The sequence below is a fragment of the Piliocolobus tephrosceles genome, chromosome 17 (assembly GCF_002776525.5).
Source record: "Piliocolobus tephrosceles isolate RC106 chromosome 17, ASM277652v3, whole genome shotgun sequence".
In the NCBI taxonomy this organism is placed as follows: Eukaryota; Metazoa; Chordata; class Mammalia; order Primates; family Cercopithecidae; genus Piliocolobus; species Piliocolobus tephrosceles.
Window position 1 is genome coordinate 54,566,246 of NC_045450.1, and position 15,693 is coordinate 54,581,938.

General features: G+C 38.6%; 1 protein-coding gene across 10 annotated transcripts in view; it reads left to right on the plus strand.

Moving 5' to 3' along the window:
- NFAT5 (nuclear factor of activated T cells 5) overlaps window positions 1–12,280 on the plus strand; it is a 121,949-nt gene extending 109,669 nt beyond the window's left edge. For 6 of the 10 annotated variants that reach the window (XM_023210294.3, XM_023210297.3, XM_023210298.2 and 3 more), the window contains 4 exons: window positions 3,873–4,021; window positions 5,011–7,498; window positions 8,648–8,891; window positions 9,723–12,280. In XM_023210294.3, coding sequence (XP_023066062.1) covers window positions 3,873–4,021; window positions 5,011–7,498; window positions 8,648–8,883 — 2,873 coding nt within the window. In that variant the 3' untranslated portion in view covers window positions 8,884–8,891; window positions 9,723–12,280. The remainder of the gene's footprint in view (window positions 1–3,872; window positions 4,022–5,010; window positions 7,499–8,647; window positions 8,892–9,722) is intronic. The other 4 variants (XM_023210299.2, XM_023210300.2, XM_023210295.2 and 1 more) reach the window with 3 other exon arrangements.
- The last annotated feature ends 3,413 nt before the right edge of the window (window positions 12,281–15,693 follow it).

Genomic DNA, 15,693 nt, shown 5'->3' on the forward strand with positions numbered 1-15,693 from the left:
TTGTAGTGAGCCCAGATTGAGCCACTGCACTCCAGCTTGGGCAACAGAGTGAGACTCTGGGAAAAAAAAAAAAAAAAAGGATTGGAACATAAATACAATTAACCTCTGTGACCTTTGTGCATATGACAGTAGAAAGACTTACATCTTTGCATGAGCATTAGACTAAAATGTCCTTTTACTCTTTGTCTTTACCAGTAGACATACTTTTCAGTGGTCAGCTGAAGATAGATAAAAGACTCCTGCTCAACTTACTCTACCTAGTCTCACTTTCCAGAAAGGGGGAGAAGATAATAAGCATTACTATCTAAATACATTTTTTTTTTTTTTTTTTTTTGAGACGGAGTCTTGCTCTGTCGCCCGGGCTGGAGTGCAGTGGCCGGATCTCAGCTCACTGCAAGCTCTGCTTCCTGGGTTTACGCCATTCTCCTGCTTCAGCCTCCCGAGTAGCTGGGACTACAGGCGCCAGCCACCTCGCCCGGCTAGTTTTTTTTTTTTGTATTTGTTTAGTAGAGACGGGGTTTCGCCGTGTTAGCCAGGATGGTCTCAAACTCCTGACCTCGTGATCCGTCCGTCTCGGCCTCCCAAAGTGTTGGGATTACAGGCTTGAGCCACCACGCCCGGCCACATTTTTTTTTTTTTTGAGACGGAGTCTCGCTCTGTCGCCCAGGCTGGAGTGCAGTGGTGCGATCTCAGCTCACTGCAAGCTCTGCCTCCCGGGTTCACACCATTCTCCTGCCTCAGCCTCCCAAGTAGCTGGGACTACAGGCGCCCACCACCACGCCCAGCTAATTTTTTGTATTTTTTAGTAGAGATGGGGTTTCACTGTGTTAGCCAGGATGGTCTCCATCTCCTGACCTCGTGATCCGCCTGCCTCGGCCTCCCAACATGAGCCACCGCACCCAGCCCTAAATACATTTTAAGAAAAATTGTAGATCTGTTAAGCAGTAACTGTATAGGTGATATATTTATTTATATGTAATTTCTAATTGAATTATAATATAATCTTGTCTGTAAACATGGAAATTTTTAGACCAAAAGTACTGTTAATAAAAATATAAGCCAGGTACAGTGGCTAGTGCCTATAATCCCAGCTACTCAAGAGACTGAGGTGGGTGGATCACTTGAATCCCGGAGTTTGAGGCTGCAGGTACTACACTCCAGCCTGGGTAACAGAATGAGACCCTGCCTCTAATTGAATGAGTGAGTGAGTGAATGAATGAATGAATATTTTTAAAAAGAAAAATACAGACTGTGTATTTTTATTTTTATTTATTAGTATTATTATTATTTGAGATGGAGTCTTGCTTTGTTGCCCAGGCTGGAGTGCAGTGGCATGGTCTCAGCTTACTGCAACCTCCGACCTGTGCCTCCTGGGTTCAGGTGATTCTCCTGGCTCAGTCTCTCCAGTAGCTGAGATTTACAGGTGCCCTCTACCATGCTTGGCTATTTTTTTTTGGTTTTTTTTTTTTTTTTTTTGTATTTTTAGTAGAGACAGGGTTTCACCATGTTGGTCAGGCTGATCTCGAACTTCTGACCTCGTGGTCCACCTGCCTCCGCCTCCCAGATTACTGGGATTACAGGCATGAGTCACTGCACCTGGCCCATATTTTTATTTTTGTAGGATTAACCAAATAATCCACAACAAACTAAATTGACAGTGATAAAGCTAAAGTAAGTTTAATTCTTTTCTTCATTCACTCAGCAAACATTTGTTGATTACCTACTGTGCAACAGGCAATAACAACATCTGCCTTCATGGAGCTCATGATCTAATGAAATTCAAAAGCAAGAATAGTAGTTGACTATTACAGGATCAACTTAAGATAACACCAATGGTTTTAAAAATGTTCTATGGGATATTCTTAGATTACTTTTAAATGCCTGCCCTGTGCATGATCTGAAGTTTTGTGTCAGTCAAAATTAGGTTGTAGGCCAAGTGTGGTGGCTCATGCCTATAATCTCAGCACTTTGGGAGGCCTAGCAGGGAGGATTGCTTGAGCTCAGGAGTTCAAGACCAGCCTAGGCAACATAATGAGACTTGTCTCTACAAAAAAATTTAAAAAATTAGTCAGGCATGGTGGTGTACCTGTAGTCCCAGCTACTTGTGGGGCTGAGGTGGGAGAATTGCCTGAGCCCAGGAGTGAGGCCTGATTGTACCACTGCACACCCACCAACAGAAAGAGACCCTGTCTCAAATAAAATAAAATAAAATAAAATAAAATAAAATAAAATAAATATCTGGTTGTTAGGGGAATTGTATTGGTATTAGAATTTAGGTGAAAATAGGTCCAAAGAACTCATGAATAAATGATTCATTTCTCAAACAGGTAGAATAATAAAACATGGAATGTCAAAAGTTAAATGAACACTTTCCCCTTTATCAAAATAATCAGTTTTCGTAGGAATTAGGTTTTTAGCCAAATGGCTGTGAGGCAAGTTGAAGACAAGAAAATTAAATAATTTCATCTAAAAATATTTGCACTTTAAGTTTTTTTTTTTTTGAGACAGAGTCTTGCTCTGTTGCCCAGCCTGCAGTACAGTAGAGCAATCTCGGCTCACTGCAACCTCCTTCTCCCGGATTCAAGCGATTCTTGTGCCTTAGCCTCCCAAGTAGCTAGGATTTACAGGCATGTGCCACCATGCCTTGCTAATTTTTGTATTTTTAGTAGAGACAGAGTTTCACCATGTTGGCCAGGCTGGTCTCGAACTCCTGGCCTCAAGTAATCTGCCCGCCTCAGCCTCCCAAAGTGCTGGGATTACAGGCATGAGACACCACACTTGGCCTTTCAACAACATATTGACTAACAACAACAACAAAAATTTATGAAGGGAGCTATCCAACTTACATACTATGTGCCATTTAAAAAGCTTTATAGCCAGGATTTCTTCTTGGTATCAAATTAAGAAATTTAACAGCTATGCTTTCTGAAGACTCTTTCCATAGAGCCTCCAAGTGGTAGTAAACTTTTAAATCAGGATTTGGCTATGTGCTCACTCAGAAGACTGTCATTAGCAATAGCAGTAGCTACCACTGAGTGCCAGTGCAGACTCAGGTAGACAAAAAAGAAGAAAGAAAAGCAATCAAGGGGGAAAAGTAGATATAGTGAAGTGGTAGAATCTTGCTATATGTTGCCTCTAGGTACACATCTAGAACTAACTACTCCTCAAAATGGACGTGGTAGGAGGTGGGAAATAATTGTTCATTTTGCTTGGGAAATTTGGTTTGTAAACCTAAAATAGCCCTTATTTCTTGGGGTGGGGGGGGCGAGATGTTTAAAGTCCAGTCTAAAAGAGAATTGTGTCCATGTGCCAACTTGTCATATTCAAATTTTCTAATTAGTTTTCTTTTAATTTAGAAAAGCAAAATTTATTGATCACTGGGTGGTATTTTCTGATGAGAAGCTTGAACTTAGTTTAAGAAAGAAGTGCTCTGACAATCTCATAGCCCTTAAGAAGTTCTGAGACTTTATATTGTCAGACAGCTAAATCCTGAGAGAAGAGTGTAGTGGTTGTAATTGAGTATCTTTACCCTCCTGGAGATTTTTAAGCTGTATCCTATAATATACTCTGGTCAGGTTGGGTAGTATGATTCAAGGCACTTGGAATGGTCTTGGGGAATATAGCCTGGTAATTGAACTGCTTAAGCTTATTATTAATATTTAAGCTATAGTTCCAGGCCCATTCCAGAGGTCCCCCAGCCAATGCACTTCATAAAAGGGAAGATACATCTTAATATACCAGTTTTGTATCTCATGCTACCATTATAGCATCAAAAAATAGACATTTAAATCATGACTAATAACAAATTTTAGAATGAAATAGTTGACAATTTTTGTGGTTTTACACTTTTCTTTTTGTGTGTGTGTATGCAGCAATGAAAACTACTGGATGTAATTTAGATAAGGTAAATATTATTCCTAACGCCCTGATCACTCCACTCATACCAAGCAGTATGATTAAGAGTGAAGATGTTACTCCAATGGAAGTAACAGCAGAAAAAAGATCTTCCACTATTTTTAAGGTAAGCTATATTGACTAGTGCTCCAACTTCTAACCTCCTATATAAAAATTGCTCTTTTACTTTTCCTATTTTTTTCACATTGCTTTTACTTTGGATGTACTTAATGAATTTTGCCGTAAAGAGGGAATGCTTTATACTTCAGCAAAATTGCCCACAAAGTGACTTCCAATATACATTTTGACAAGGGAGGAATTAATATGTTATATGAGATATTAATGAAAGTACTAATTTTAGCATTTTTGGAATTAAGAGATGTTTTTATTTTTTCCCAGTCTTTTCCCATAACTTTCTATTTCTTTTTTTTACTTGTCTTCTCCCCTGTAATGTTACTGAGGAGCCGCCAAATTGAGATATTTTGATACCTGCTCTTCATGAAGCATAAAATTAATGTGTTCTGATTACCCTTAATTCACCTAAGCATATCATTAGCTGATTATTCTACTTCTTTGTTTGACTATCTTTGCTTATAGTACTTTTTAAAAATATATCCCAAGGAAAATGAGGCATCATGTAATGGAGAATTGTAGTCCCATACCTGTTTTCTAAATGATAGTAATATAGAGTGGAAAACTGGTCCTGCATATATTTTTAGAACAATAGTGATTTTTTTTCCCCCCTTGAGACGGACGGAGTCTCTCTCTGTCGCCCAGGCTGGAGTGCAGTGGCATGATCTCCGCTCACTGCAAGCTCCGCCTCCCAGGTTCACGCCATTTTCCTGCCTCAGCCTCCTGAGTGACTGGGACTACAGGCGCCTGCCACCTCGCCCGGCTAATTTTTTGTCTTTTCAAAAGTAGAGACGGGTTTTGACGTTGTTAGCCAGGATGGTCTCGATCTTCTGACCTCATGATCTGCCCGCCTTGGCCTCCCAAAGTGCTGGGATTACAGGCTTGAGCCACCGCGCCTGGCCAAACAATGGTGATTTTTGATGTATGTTACAAACTTATTTAATGTTTATATATTCATATTATTTGGGGATTTTTATTTTTTAGACTACAAAGACAGTCGGATCAACTCAGCAAGCATTAGAAAACATCTCAAACATAGCAGGAAATGGCTCTTTTTCATCACCATCATCTTCCCACCTACCTTCTGAAAATGAAAAACAGCAGCAGATTCAGCCCAAGGCATACAACCCAGAGACCCTGACAACTATTCAAACCCAGGACATCTCACAGCCTGGTACTTTTCCAGCAGTTTCTGCTTCTAGTCAGCTGCCCAACAGCGATGCATTATTGCAGCAGGCTACACAGTTTCAGACAAGAGAAACTCAGTCTAGAGAGGTATTACAGTCAGATGGCACAGTGGTTAATTTGTCACAACTGACTGAGGCGTCACAACAACAGCAGCAGTCACCACTACAAGAACAAGCACAGACTTTACAGCAGCAGATTTCATCAAATATTTTTCCATCACCAAATAGTGTGAGTCAGCTTCAGAATACTATTCAGCAGCTGCAAGCAGGGAGTTTTACAGGCAGTACTGCTAGTGGCAGCAGTGGAAGTGTTGACTTGGTCCAACAAGTTTTAGAGGCACAGCAACAGTTATCTTCAGTTTTATTTTCTGCTCCAGATGGTAATGAGAATGTTCAAGAGCAGCTTAGTGCAGATATTTTTCAACAAGTCAGTCAAATTCAGAGTGGTGTAAGCCCTGGAATGTTTTCCTCAACAGAGCCAACAGTCCATACCAGACCAGATAATTTATTACCTGGAAGAGCTGAAAGTGTTCATCCACAGTCTGAAAACACGTTATCTAATCAACAGCAGCAGCAGCAACAACAGCAAGTGATGGAATCTTCAGCCGCAATGGTGATGGAGATGCAACAGAGTATCTGCCAGGCAGCTGCCCAGATTCAGTCAGAATTATTCCCTTCAACTGCTTCAGCAAATGGAAACCTTCAGCAATCGCCAGTTTACCAGCAGACTTCTCACATGATGAGTGCATTGTCTACCAATGAGGATATGCAAATGCAGTGTGAATTGTTTTCTTCTCCTCCTGCAGTTTCTGGAAATGAAACTTCTACAACCACCACACAGCAGGTTGCAACCCCTGGCACTACCATGTTTCAGACATCAAGTTCAGGAGATGGAGAAGAAACTGGAACACAAGCAAAACAGATTCAGAACAGTGTCTTTCAGACCATGGTCCAAATGCAACATAGTGGGGACAATCAACCTCAAGTTAACCTTTTTTCATCCACAAAAAGTATGATGAGTGTTCAGAATAGTGGTACCCAGCAACAAGGTAATGGTTTATTCCAGCAAGGGAATGAGATGATGTCACTTCAATCTGGAAACTTTTTGCAGCAGTCTTCTCATTCACAGGCCCAACTTTTTCATCCTCAAAATCCTATTGCCGACGCTCAGAATCTTTCCCAGGAAACTCAAGGTTCTCTCTTTCATAATCCAAATCCTATTGTCCACAGTCAGACTTCTACAACCTCCTCTGAACAAATGCAGCCTCCAATGTTTCACTCTCAAAGTACCATTGCTGTGTTACAGGGCTCTTCAGTTCCTCAAGACCAGCAGTCAACCAACATATTTCTTTCCCAGAGTCCCATGAATAATCTTCAGACTAACACAGTAGCCCAAGAAGCATTTTTTGCAGCACCGAACTCAATTTCTCCACTTCAGTCAACATCAAACACTGAACAACAAGCTGCTTTCCAACAGCAAGCTCCAATATCACACATCCAGACCCCTATGCTTTCCCAAGAACAGGCACAACCCCCCCAGCAGGGTTTATTTCAGCCTCAGGTGTCCCTGGGCTCCCTTCCACCTAATCCAATGCCTCAAAGCCAACAAGGAACCATGTTCCAGTCACAGCACTCAATAGTTGCCATGCAGAGTAACTCTCCATCCCAGGAGCAGCAGCAACAGCAGCAACAGCAGCAGCAGCAGCAGCAGCAGCAACAACAGGGCATTTTATTCAGTAATCAGAATACCATGGCTACAATGGCGTCTCCAAAGCAACCACCACCAAACATGATATTCACCCCAAATCAAAATCCAATGGCTAATCAGGAGCAACAGAACCAGTCAATTTTTCACCAACAAAGTAATATGGCCCCAATGAATCAAGAGCAACAGCCCATGCAATTTCAGAGTCAGTCCACAGTTTCCTCACTTCAGAACCCAGGTCCTACCCAGTCGGAATCATCACAGACCCCCTTGTTCCATAGCTCTCCTCAGATTCAGTTGGTACAAGGGTCACCTAGTTCTCAAGAGCAGCAAGTAACACTCTTCTTATCTCCAGCATCCATGTCTGCCTTGCAGACCAGTATAAATCAACAAGATATGCAACAGTCTCCTCTTTATTCCCCTCAGAACAACATGCCTGGAATTCAAGGAGCCACATCTTCGCCTCAGCCACAGGCTACTTTATTTCACAACACAGCAGGAGGCACAATGAACCAACTACAGAATTCTCCTGGCTCATCTCAGCAGACATCAGGAATGTTCTTATTTGGCATTCAAAATAGTAAGAAACTCTAATTTTTCGTTACTTAATTGGTCATTATTATTATTAGAAGGAAACAGAGTGCAGTGGTGCAATCTCGACTCACTGCACCCTCTGCCTCCCAGGTTCAGATGATTCTCCTGCCTCAGCCTCCTGAGCAGCTGGGATTACAGGTTTGCACAACGCACCCAGCTAATTTTTGTATTTTTGTTAGAGACGGGGTTTCACCATGTTGACCAGGCTGGTGTCGAATTTTTGACCTCAAGTGATCTGCTGGCCTCGGCCTCCCAAAGTGCTGGGATTATAGGCGTGAGCCACCGCATCCGTCCTGTACAGTTGTTTTAAGAGTGTAGATTGTAGTTAGAATTCTATCACGTATAGACTATGAGATCTTGTACAAGTTATTTGGCTTTTATTGGTCTCAATTCTCTCATTTAAAATGGTGATAATATTACATACTTTACATGGATTGGGGGAGGATTAAATATGGCAATGTATAAAAATGTGTGTTTGCCATTTTAAGCTATAAACTTAAAAGGAAAACGAAGTAAGAATGACAGATAATATCTTAGCCAATTGAAGTCAGTAGTTTCTAAGGAGGTAGAAACACATCTTTAGGCTGGGCGCAGTGGCTCAAGCCTGTAATCCCAGCACTTTGGGAGGCCGAGACCAGCGGATCACGAGGTCAAGAGATCGAGACTATCCTGGCTAACACGGTGAAACCCCGTCTCTACTAAAAAATACAAAAAAACTAGCTGGGCGAGGTGACGGGCGCCTGTATTCCCAGCTACTCAGGAGGCTGAAGCAGGAGAATGGCATAAACCTGGGAGGCGGAGCTTGCAGTGAGCTGAGATCCGGTCACTACACTCCAGCCTGGGCGATAGAGCGAGACTCCGTCTCAAAAAAAAAAAGAAACCCATCTTTAATGTTAATATACCAAGGAATTTATATAGGACTTTGGATATATAAGCAAAGTTGTATTTTTAGACTGCTTAAAGGAAACCTAAGATGAATTCCAGTGCCAATCTGTGAAAACCTTTTTCTTGGACTGTCAAGTGCCTAACTTTTAGTAATGTACAAGGAGAATGCAGTAATGAATTTTCCCCAACAACGAATATCTTTTCATGAGTCTTTGCTAACCAGATACCTTTATTTTCAATGTCTCTGCAGACTGTAGTCAGCTTTTAACCTCTGGACCAGCTACATTGCCTGATCAGTTGATGGCCATAAGTCAGCCAGGCCAACCACAAAATGAGGGCCAGCCACCTGTGACAACACTTCTTTCTCAGCAAATGCCAGAGAATTCTCCACTGGCATCCTCTATAAACACCAACCAGAACATCGAAAAGATTGATTTGCTTGTTTCGTTGCAAAACCAAGGGAACAACTTGACTGGCTCCTTTTAACTGGATATGTAAGTATTGCATTTTGGCTTCTTATTGGAAAGCATCAAATTTTATTCTTAACAGATTTAGGTTAAGTAATAGTAGTTTAGTTCTGAACTTTTAAAATGTGGCTTTCTCACAAGATGATACTTTTTTACTCTGAATAAAATTATTCTGAATGATAGCTTATGGTCATATAGTTAATACAGACCAAACATCCCTAGTCCAAAAATCCAAAATCCAAAATGCTCTGAAATCCGAATCTTTTTGAGTGCTGACATGACATCTCAAGTGGAAAATTCCACACCTGACCTCATATGATAGGGTCGTAGTCAAAATGCAGGCTCACAACATGCAGTTTATTTGGTGTCCCTGAGGGAAAAAAAGATTCTCCCAGCTCCCTTCAGCTGTGATAGATCTTTTTAGGTGTATATGAAACAGAAGTGAATTACATGTTTGGACTTGTGTCTTATCCCCAAGATATCTCATTGTGTATATGTACATATTCCAAAATCCAAAAAAGAAATCGTGAATACTTCTGATCCCAAGCATTTTAGATAAGGGATATTCAACCTATATTGGACATTCCTTCTGCTTCTGAGCTTCTTTGCCTTGGAATAACAAAATATCTGATGAGTATGCACAATGTGTTTCCTCTGTACTATATATTGGATATAATCATGCCTCATTGATCCCTTCCTCCAGAAATAAATATTGAGTCAGAAAAGTCTGTGGAAGATCAAATATGAAAAAGTTTTACTTATAGTACCATAATATACTTTAGGATCATTCAGGGTGTCAGACACTTTATAAATACTTCCCTCCCTAGTAAGTTACATTAAACTTTTTCTCTTTTTTAGAAATTCCATGAAGAAAATCCTGATTCCAAGATGTCCTGAGATCTTGTGGTTCCATGAGAATTACTACTTTAAAAACAAAACAAAATATGAAAAACTCTATTTGAGTAAACTGATAGATTTTATTCTGACTGCAAAAGAGCACACCTATGCTGCTTGTTGCAGTGACTAACCACCAATGTTAACATCTTCATATTTTATATTCCTAATAACAGTGATGACTGAGAATCTATTTGAGTTTCCAGCTGGCAGAATTAATTGTTATTATTTTCCTAGGCGCAATTTCCTTAAACGTACAGTTTAAATTAAAGGCTGGACCACTCAGTTATTATTGCTATTAGAAAATAATATATCATGTTTACTTTCGTTCTTCATTATTTTCTTTCCTGCATTGTTTTAGTCAAGTAATGGCTTTTGAAAAAGTAAAGTTCAATAGTAACTAAGGCTGTGATTTTTTTCAATATGAAAGGCACAGCTGTTGGCCAAAGTGAAGGAATCTTTTTTCAGTTTTATTGGAGAAACTGAAGGGGTAACATTCTAACAAGTAAACTGTATATGCAGGTAAAAGAACTCTTGATTTAACACAAAGGCAGATGATACACTTAGAAAACTGGGAACAGCTGGAATACCATTGATTTTATTTTTTCAGAGAGTTGTTAGTTCTCTGGGTTTCTACTAAGGGGTTTAGCCATAACTGTGCATAGAAAAATAATTATCTTTATCTGTAAAAAATGAAGGGGATAATATATGATAAATTATGTTCTGATATCCTCCTACAGTAGTTTAAATTGACAGAAAAATTTGAGTGTTTTATTCTTAACCCAGTCTTAGGCTGGTGTTCCCTTTTTATATACATCTATATTACTTTTCACCTCTTTTTCACTTTACTTTAGAGAACTATTGATATACTACTGGCTTTTATGACCCTGTAGCATCTTTGGCCACTTTTATCTAGGGTGACCTAGCAGTCCTGCAGCACAGGGCAGAAAGTACTGTCTTAGGAATTATTGGGAGTTAATTCCTGAGAAACAACACATTTTTCCCCATGAACGGTGCTGTTCTGAAGTCTTCAAATTTTTCCCTCTAATAGGAAACAGTATAAGTTTTAATTTTAAAAAAAGGCAAACTAAAATTTCTTGAAACATCACTTCTCCCTGATCTGCAGTGAGTATAAATTCACTTGTCACCTCAGTGCTTTACAGTTTGAAGTGGTCACTTACCTGATGGTTCCCAAAAGCCTTAGGCTTTACAGGGTCATATCATTGACTTAAAATGAAGAATTAACTTGTGTTACATCTATAAAGAGCAAAATAACACACTCCAGAACTTGGCAGTTGTAGCATTAGTTATACAGTTTTGGGCGTTGTTGCCACCCGTGGGATGCCTGCTTCTCACTACCACCTGTGTCTGGACACATGCTTATATCTCATTTTCCTTTTGGCATGTGGAAAGCTGTCAATGCAGTGTAAGGCCAACGTGTGTGTGGCTTCTATGTGTTGATATAATGTTTTGGTATCCTTGTCCGTTTCATTTATTTTTTAAGTGTACAAAAAATAACCTGTTAATTGTTGAAGGCTAACTTTCTGTTCTTTTTTTTTTTTTTTTTTTTTTTTTTCCTATCCTGTACATTTAGTTGAACTGTGTGGAATTGTGGTGTTGGTTTTGTTTATACAGCCAGATTTTTCCTTCTTTTTTTTTTTTTTTTTGTGATGATCTTCCTTTGTTCTTTGAATGTGCTCTTTTGTCTTTTTCTCTTTTTTCTCACGTTTTCTTCCCTCCACCTCCACCCCTTTCTTTCTTTCTCTCTCTGATTGAGAGGCATTGAAATACGTTTTCAGTAGTACAGGCTTCTTGCCGATATGAAGGGAACTTTTCAGAAAGAGACCTACTCTGGGTCATTTAATTTTGAATACAGTTTTCAATCGTTCAAGTTTTGGATGGTTTATATCTAATGTGTGTTTCATTTTTTTGGAAAGCTATATTTTGTATTTAGGAAATGGTATACTATTTTGCTATTTGTACTGAGTGAGTACATTGGCATAAATATAGAAATTTATATATATACATATATATAAACTATTCTTTTTTGCCACACATTTTTGTGGTAAATTTGTGAGTTTGTCTGATGTTCTACCACAACGTGGCGTCTGATAACAGTGAGGGGGGGTGGGGTTTGTTATGTCTTTATTGAGTATTTAAGTATCTTTTGAAACAAATGACCTGTTCATCTGTGGCCATTCCATCAGGCAGTTCCTTGATGTTAGTAGTGGGCTAAAGGCAGCTTACTGTGTGTTTGCTGGAGCTTTCACTCAGCCAAGTGTCAGAGTCAGGAAACCCATTGAGGCAATTGCGTCAAATGGTGTTTCACAAGAATGAGCCATTCAGTCTTTGCTCACTATATATTTAATATTTTATTATTGTTATTGTTATTATTAATTGGCTTTCTGTATTCTATGCCTTTTATTTATAAAGACACTAAGAAAACCCATGTTTGTAATTTTAATAACATTTTTCCCATCTTGTAATATCCAGAGCTACTTTATAAATTCTCTGAACCAAAAGTATTTTCCTCAGTGTATCTCTTCTTCCCCAGCCCCTATTGGGAAAAATTACCCAGTATAGTTCAGGTTATGAGGAGGATCAGCCACACAATCCAGTGCTTCAGTTTGAAAATGTAAAACTCTAACCCTAAAGTAGGGTTGTCTGAAATTTCAGACAAAGCAAACCCAGCGGGTATAAAAAGAAGTAGTAGAAATAAAAATCTGTAAGTTATTTTTGAATTTTCTTAACTTTTTTCTAAGAGATTACATAGGAGACTAAAGAAATCTATCTGTTCACCAAGTTCTAATTAGGATGATTGTTAATACAGAACTGTGGATGAAGTGGCAACTGGCTTGTGTGCTGACTTCTGTGGTTTAGTAAGGGGTTTATTGTTATCAAATGCTGATTGGCAATGCCAAGTCACTGGGACCAATTTTCTGTTTTATAATATCTAAGTTTAGGACAGAATATATACCTGAACTGTAGTGGTTTGATTGGATGGAGGCAGAAAACCCGATTTTTATTCTCATAAATTTTGTGGTTATTTATACAAGGGCTGTGCTATGCTACCATATTCTTGTTCAATAATAATAGATTTGTTTTTTTTTTTTTTTTTTTTTTTTACATTGTTAAATGTTCCTTACCCCTAAAGGTCAATGTTAAGTACAACGTTCTGAAAATACAGTTTGGCTACAAAGAGTATTCATCTTCTTTGAAGCTCAGTGGTTGATATTTGTGCTAATAATGCAATTTCCTGATTACTGTTACAAGTTATAGCTACATATGGGAGAGACTCAGTGAGCCAGCAAAGGCCATAGAAACAACAATTTATTAAACGTATTTATGGCAGAAGGACCTAAATAAACTGTGAGCCACCTTTTCTTCTTTATATTGTTACATTTAATTGTTCTTGCTTTCAGCAACTCACATTAATGCTTGGAGCTTCTCTCTCTCTCTCTCTCTCTCTCTCTCTCTCTCTCTCTCTCTCTGTGTGTGTGTATGTGTGTGATTCCTTATTGTCATTCCATTATATATCCACACCAACATGGGTGAAGATCATTCGAAGTCATATTTTGCCTCTAAGCTTGATCATGTTACCTTTATGATTAAAGTATCGTGTTATTTAGCCAATGCAAATCTGTTTTAAAACAAATCGTTTTAAAAAAAAGAACAAGTTTTTAAGGGCTTTATTATAGAAGAAGTATTAATGAAGGACTTTCCTTCCTCCTTCCCTTTCCTCCCCTCCCTGCCTCCCTTCCTCCCTTCTTTCTTCCCTTCCTGCCTGCCTTCTTCATTTCTCCTTCCCTTATTCCTCCCTCCCTCCTTTCTCCCTTCCTTCCTTCCATCCATCCTTCCTTGCCTTTTATTTTCATTTTTTGTAATATCACATGTGCTGTAGTTTGGAAGTTTATTCTAGTGCATTTCTTGCCCATCAGAACCTCAGCTAATCTACCTAGGAAAAATAGTATCAAAGGAAATGAGGAAGTTGTATCTGAGTCCCTCAAGAACTAAGATAATTCTTTTTGACCATTTAAGCCTTTATAAATGCTGGTTTTAGGAAAGTGAATCTGTTAGATGCATCAACAAATAATGACCAGGATAAAATGATTTAATAATTAAAGACTGAAAGTCACCATGGTTATACATTTTCACCATACATAGTAATCTTACAATTTTTCATTTTTCTGATGAAGATTTCTCTTCCAATATGTTTCCTAATTGATTTTTAAAATTAATTAGCTTTCCTCTGCTTTATGACCATAGGTTTTATCCCTAACCAAGACAGCTGTCTTATATCTGCATGCCTTAGACTGTGTGGAGGGACTCCATGAAGAAAGACCATAGGTTAGAAAAATAACTGCCTATGCACCTCATAACATGTATTAAAAAGAGGTTTTCTTCTCTGCTTGTTAGTGTCACTAGAGCAAAATTGTAGATATAATGCTCATGATGTAATAAATATCAGAATCATTTGTGGATGGTCCCAGTGCTCTAGTTACTTTACTTTTTTTTTTTTTTTGGAGACGGAGCCTTGCTCTGTCTCTCAGGCTAGAGTGCAGTGTGCGATCTCGGCTCACTGCAACCTCTGCCTCCCGGGTTCAAGTGATTCACCTGTCTCAGCCTCCCGAGTAGCCAGGATTACAGGCACCCTCCACTAGGCCCAGCTAATTTTTTTAAAATTTTTTAGTAGAGATGGGGTTTTGCCATGTTGGCCAGGCGGGTTTCGAACTCCTAACACAGTGATCCACCTGCCTCAGCCTCCTAAAGTACTAGGATTACAGGCATGAGCCACCGCATCTGGCCTAATTACTTCTTTAATCCCTGTTTATTTTTATGCCATTCTAGCCTCATTTATTAACAAAATTATATTTTTACTCTACTTTCTCTTTCAGGAAATTTTTTAAATTAATATTTTATATCTAGATCAAATGCTATGGAAAAGTGCCTTTTTATCATTTATAATTTTATTTTTCACTATTTCCAAAAACACATAAACAAATAGTTTCAATAGGTCCCAGCTTTCACTTTTTCCATTTAAACCTTCTTTTCTCCATTTCTTCCCTCTGGCTTAAGAATGAAAGAAAAGGTACATTACTAGAATTGTTTCTTTGGGAGAGGGTAAAAGATTACAGAATTAGACTGTTCAAGCTTTATATAAATTAAGTTTGTCTTCATCTCAACCAGCTAATGGTAGGTCTTATCTGAATACTGATGAGAATTTTAGCATCTGTGAAACTCCATGCACATAGATGTGTGTAAATTTCAGGAAGAAAGTGTTTAAAGCATTTTCTTTGATGTTAATTAGATGGGAATAAATCACTAAAACATAGTTTAGGTAAAGCCTGATTATGTCACTTTTTTTTAAACTAGACCGGGCAAAGTTGTTTATGTCAGTGTACTTCTTGTCTGTCCTCAGTTCATTTACCTAAAAAAAAAAAGTGTCAAAGGAAATGAGAAAAAAGTTATATTTGAGTCCCTCCAGACTTAAGATAATTCCTTTTGATCAGATAAAGTTGGATGGAGTGCCTTGGTTTTTGTTAATTTTGCCTGTATTCCAGCTCCTTACCATGGTGGTGGTGCTTGAAGAAAGAGCCATCAGCAACAGGTCAGGATAGTTGTACCTTCGAGATAGGGCTGCTTTCCCCATGCTAGTATTTCTGTGACTGTTAGTGGCACTGAGGACTGCAAACTTTTATGCAATATTCTTAATACCCTATTGATATTATGCACTTTAATCATTCCAAAGAAGCCAAGAATGCTGTATAGTAATGATTCCTTCCTAATGAATTCATCTTAACTCTTTAGAATATTATGTCCCTTTTCTTTTGGATAGCCAACTTGGTATAAATGTTATATGGATTTTTCTAAAATGACTGTGTAGGACTTAAGACTTTGAAATGTAATTTACTATAATTACTATAAGGGGAAATGA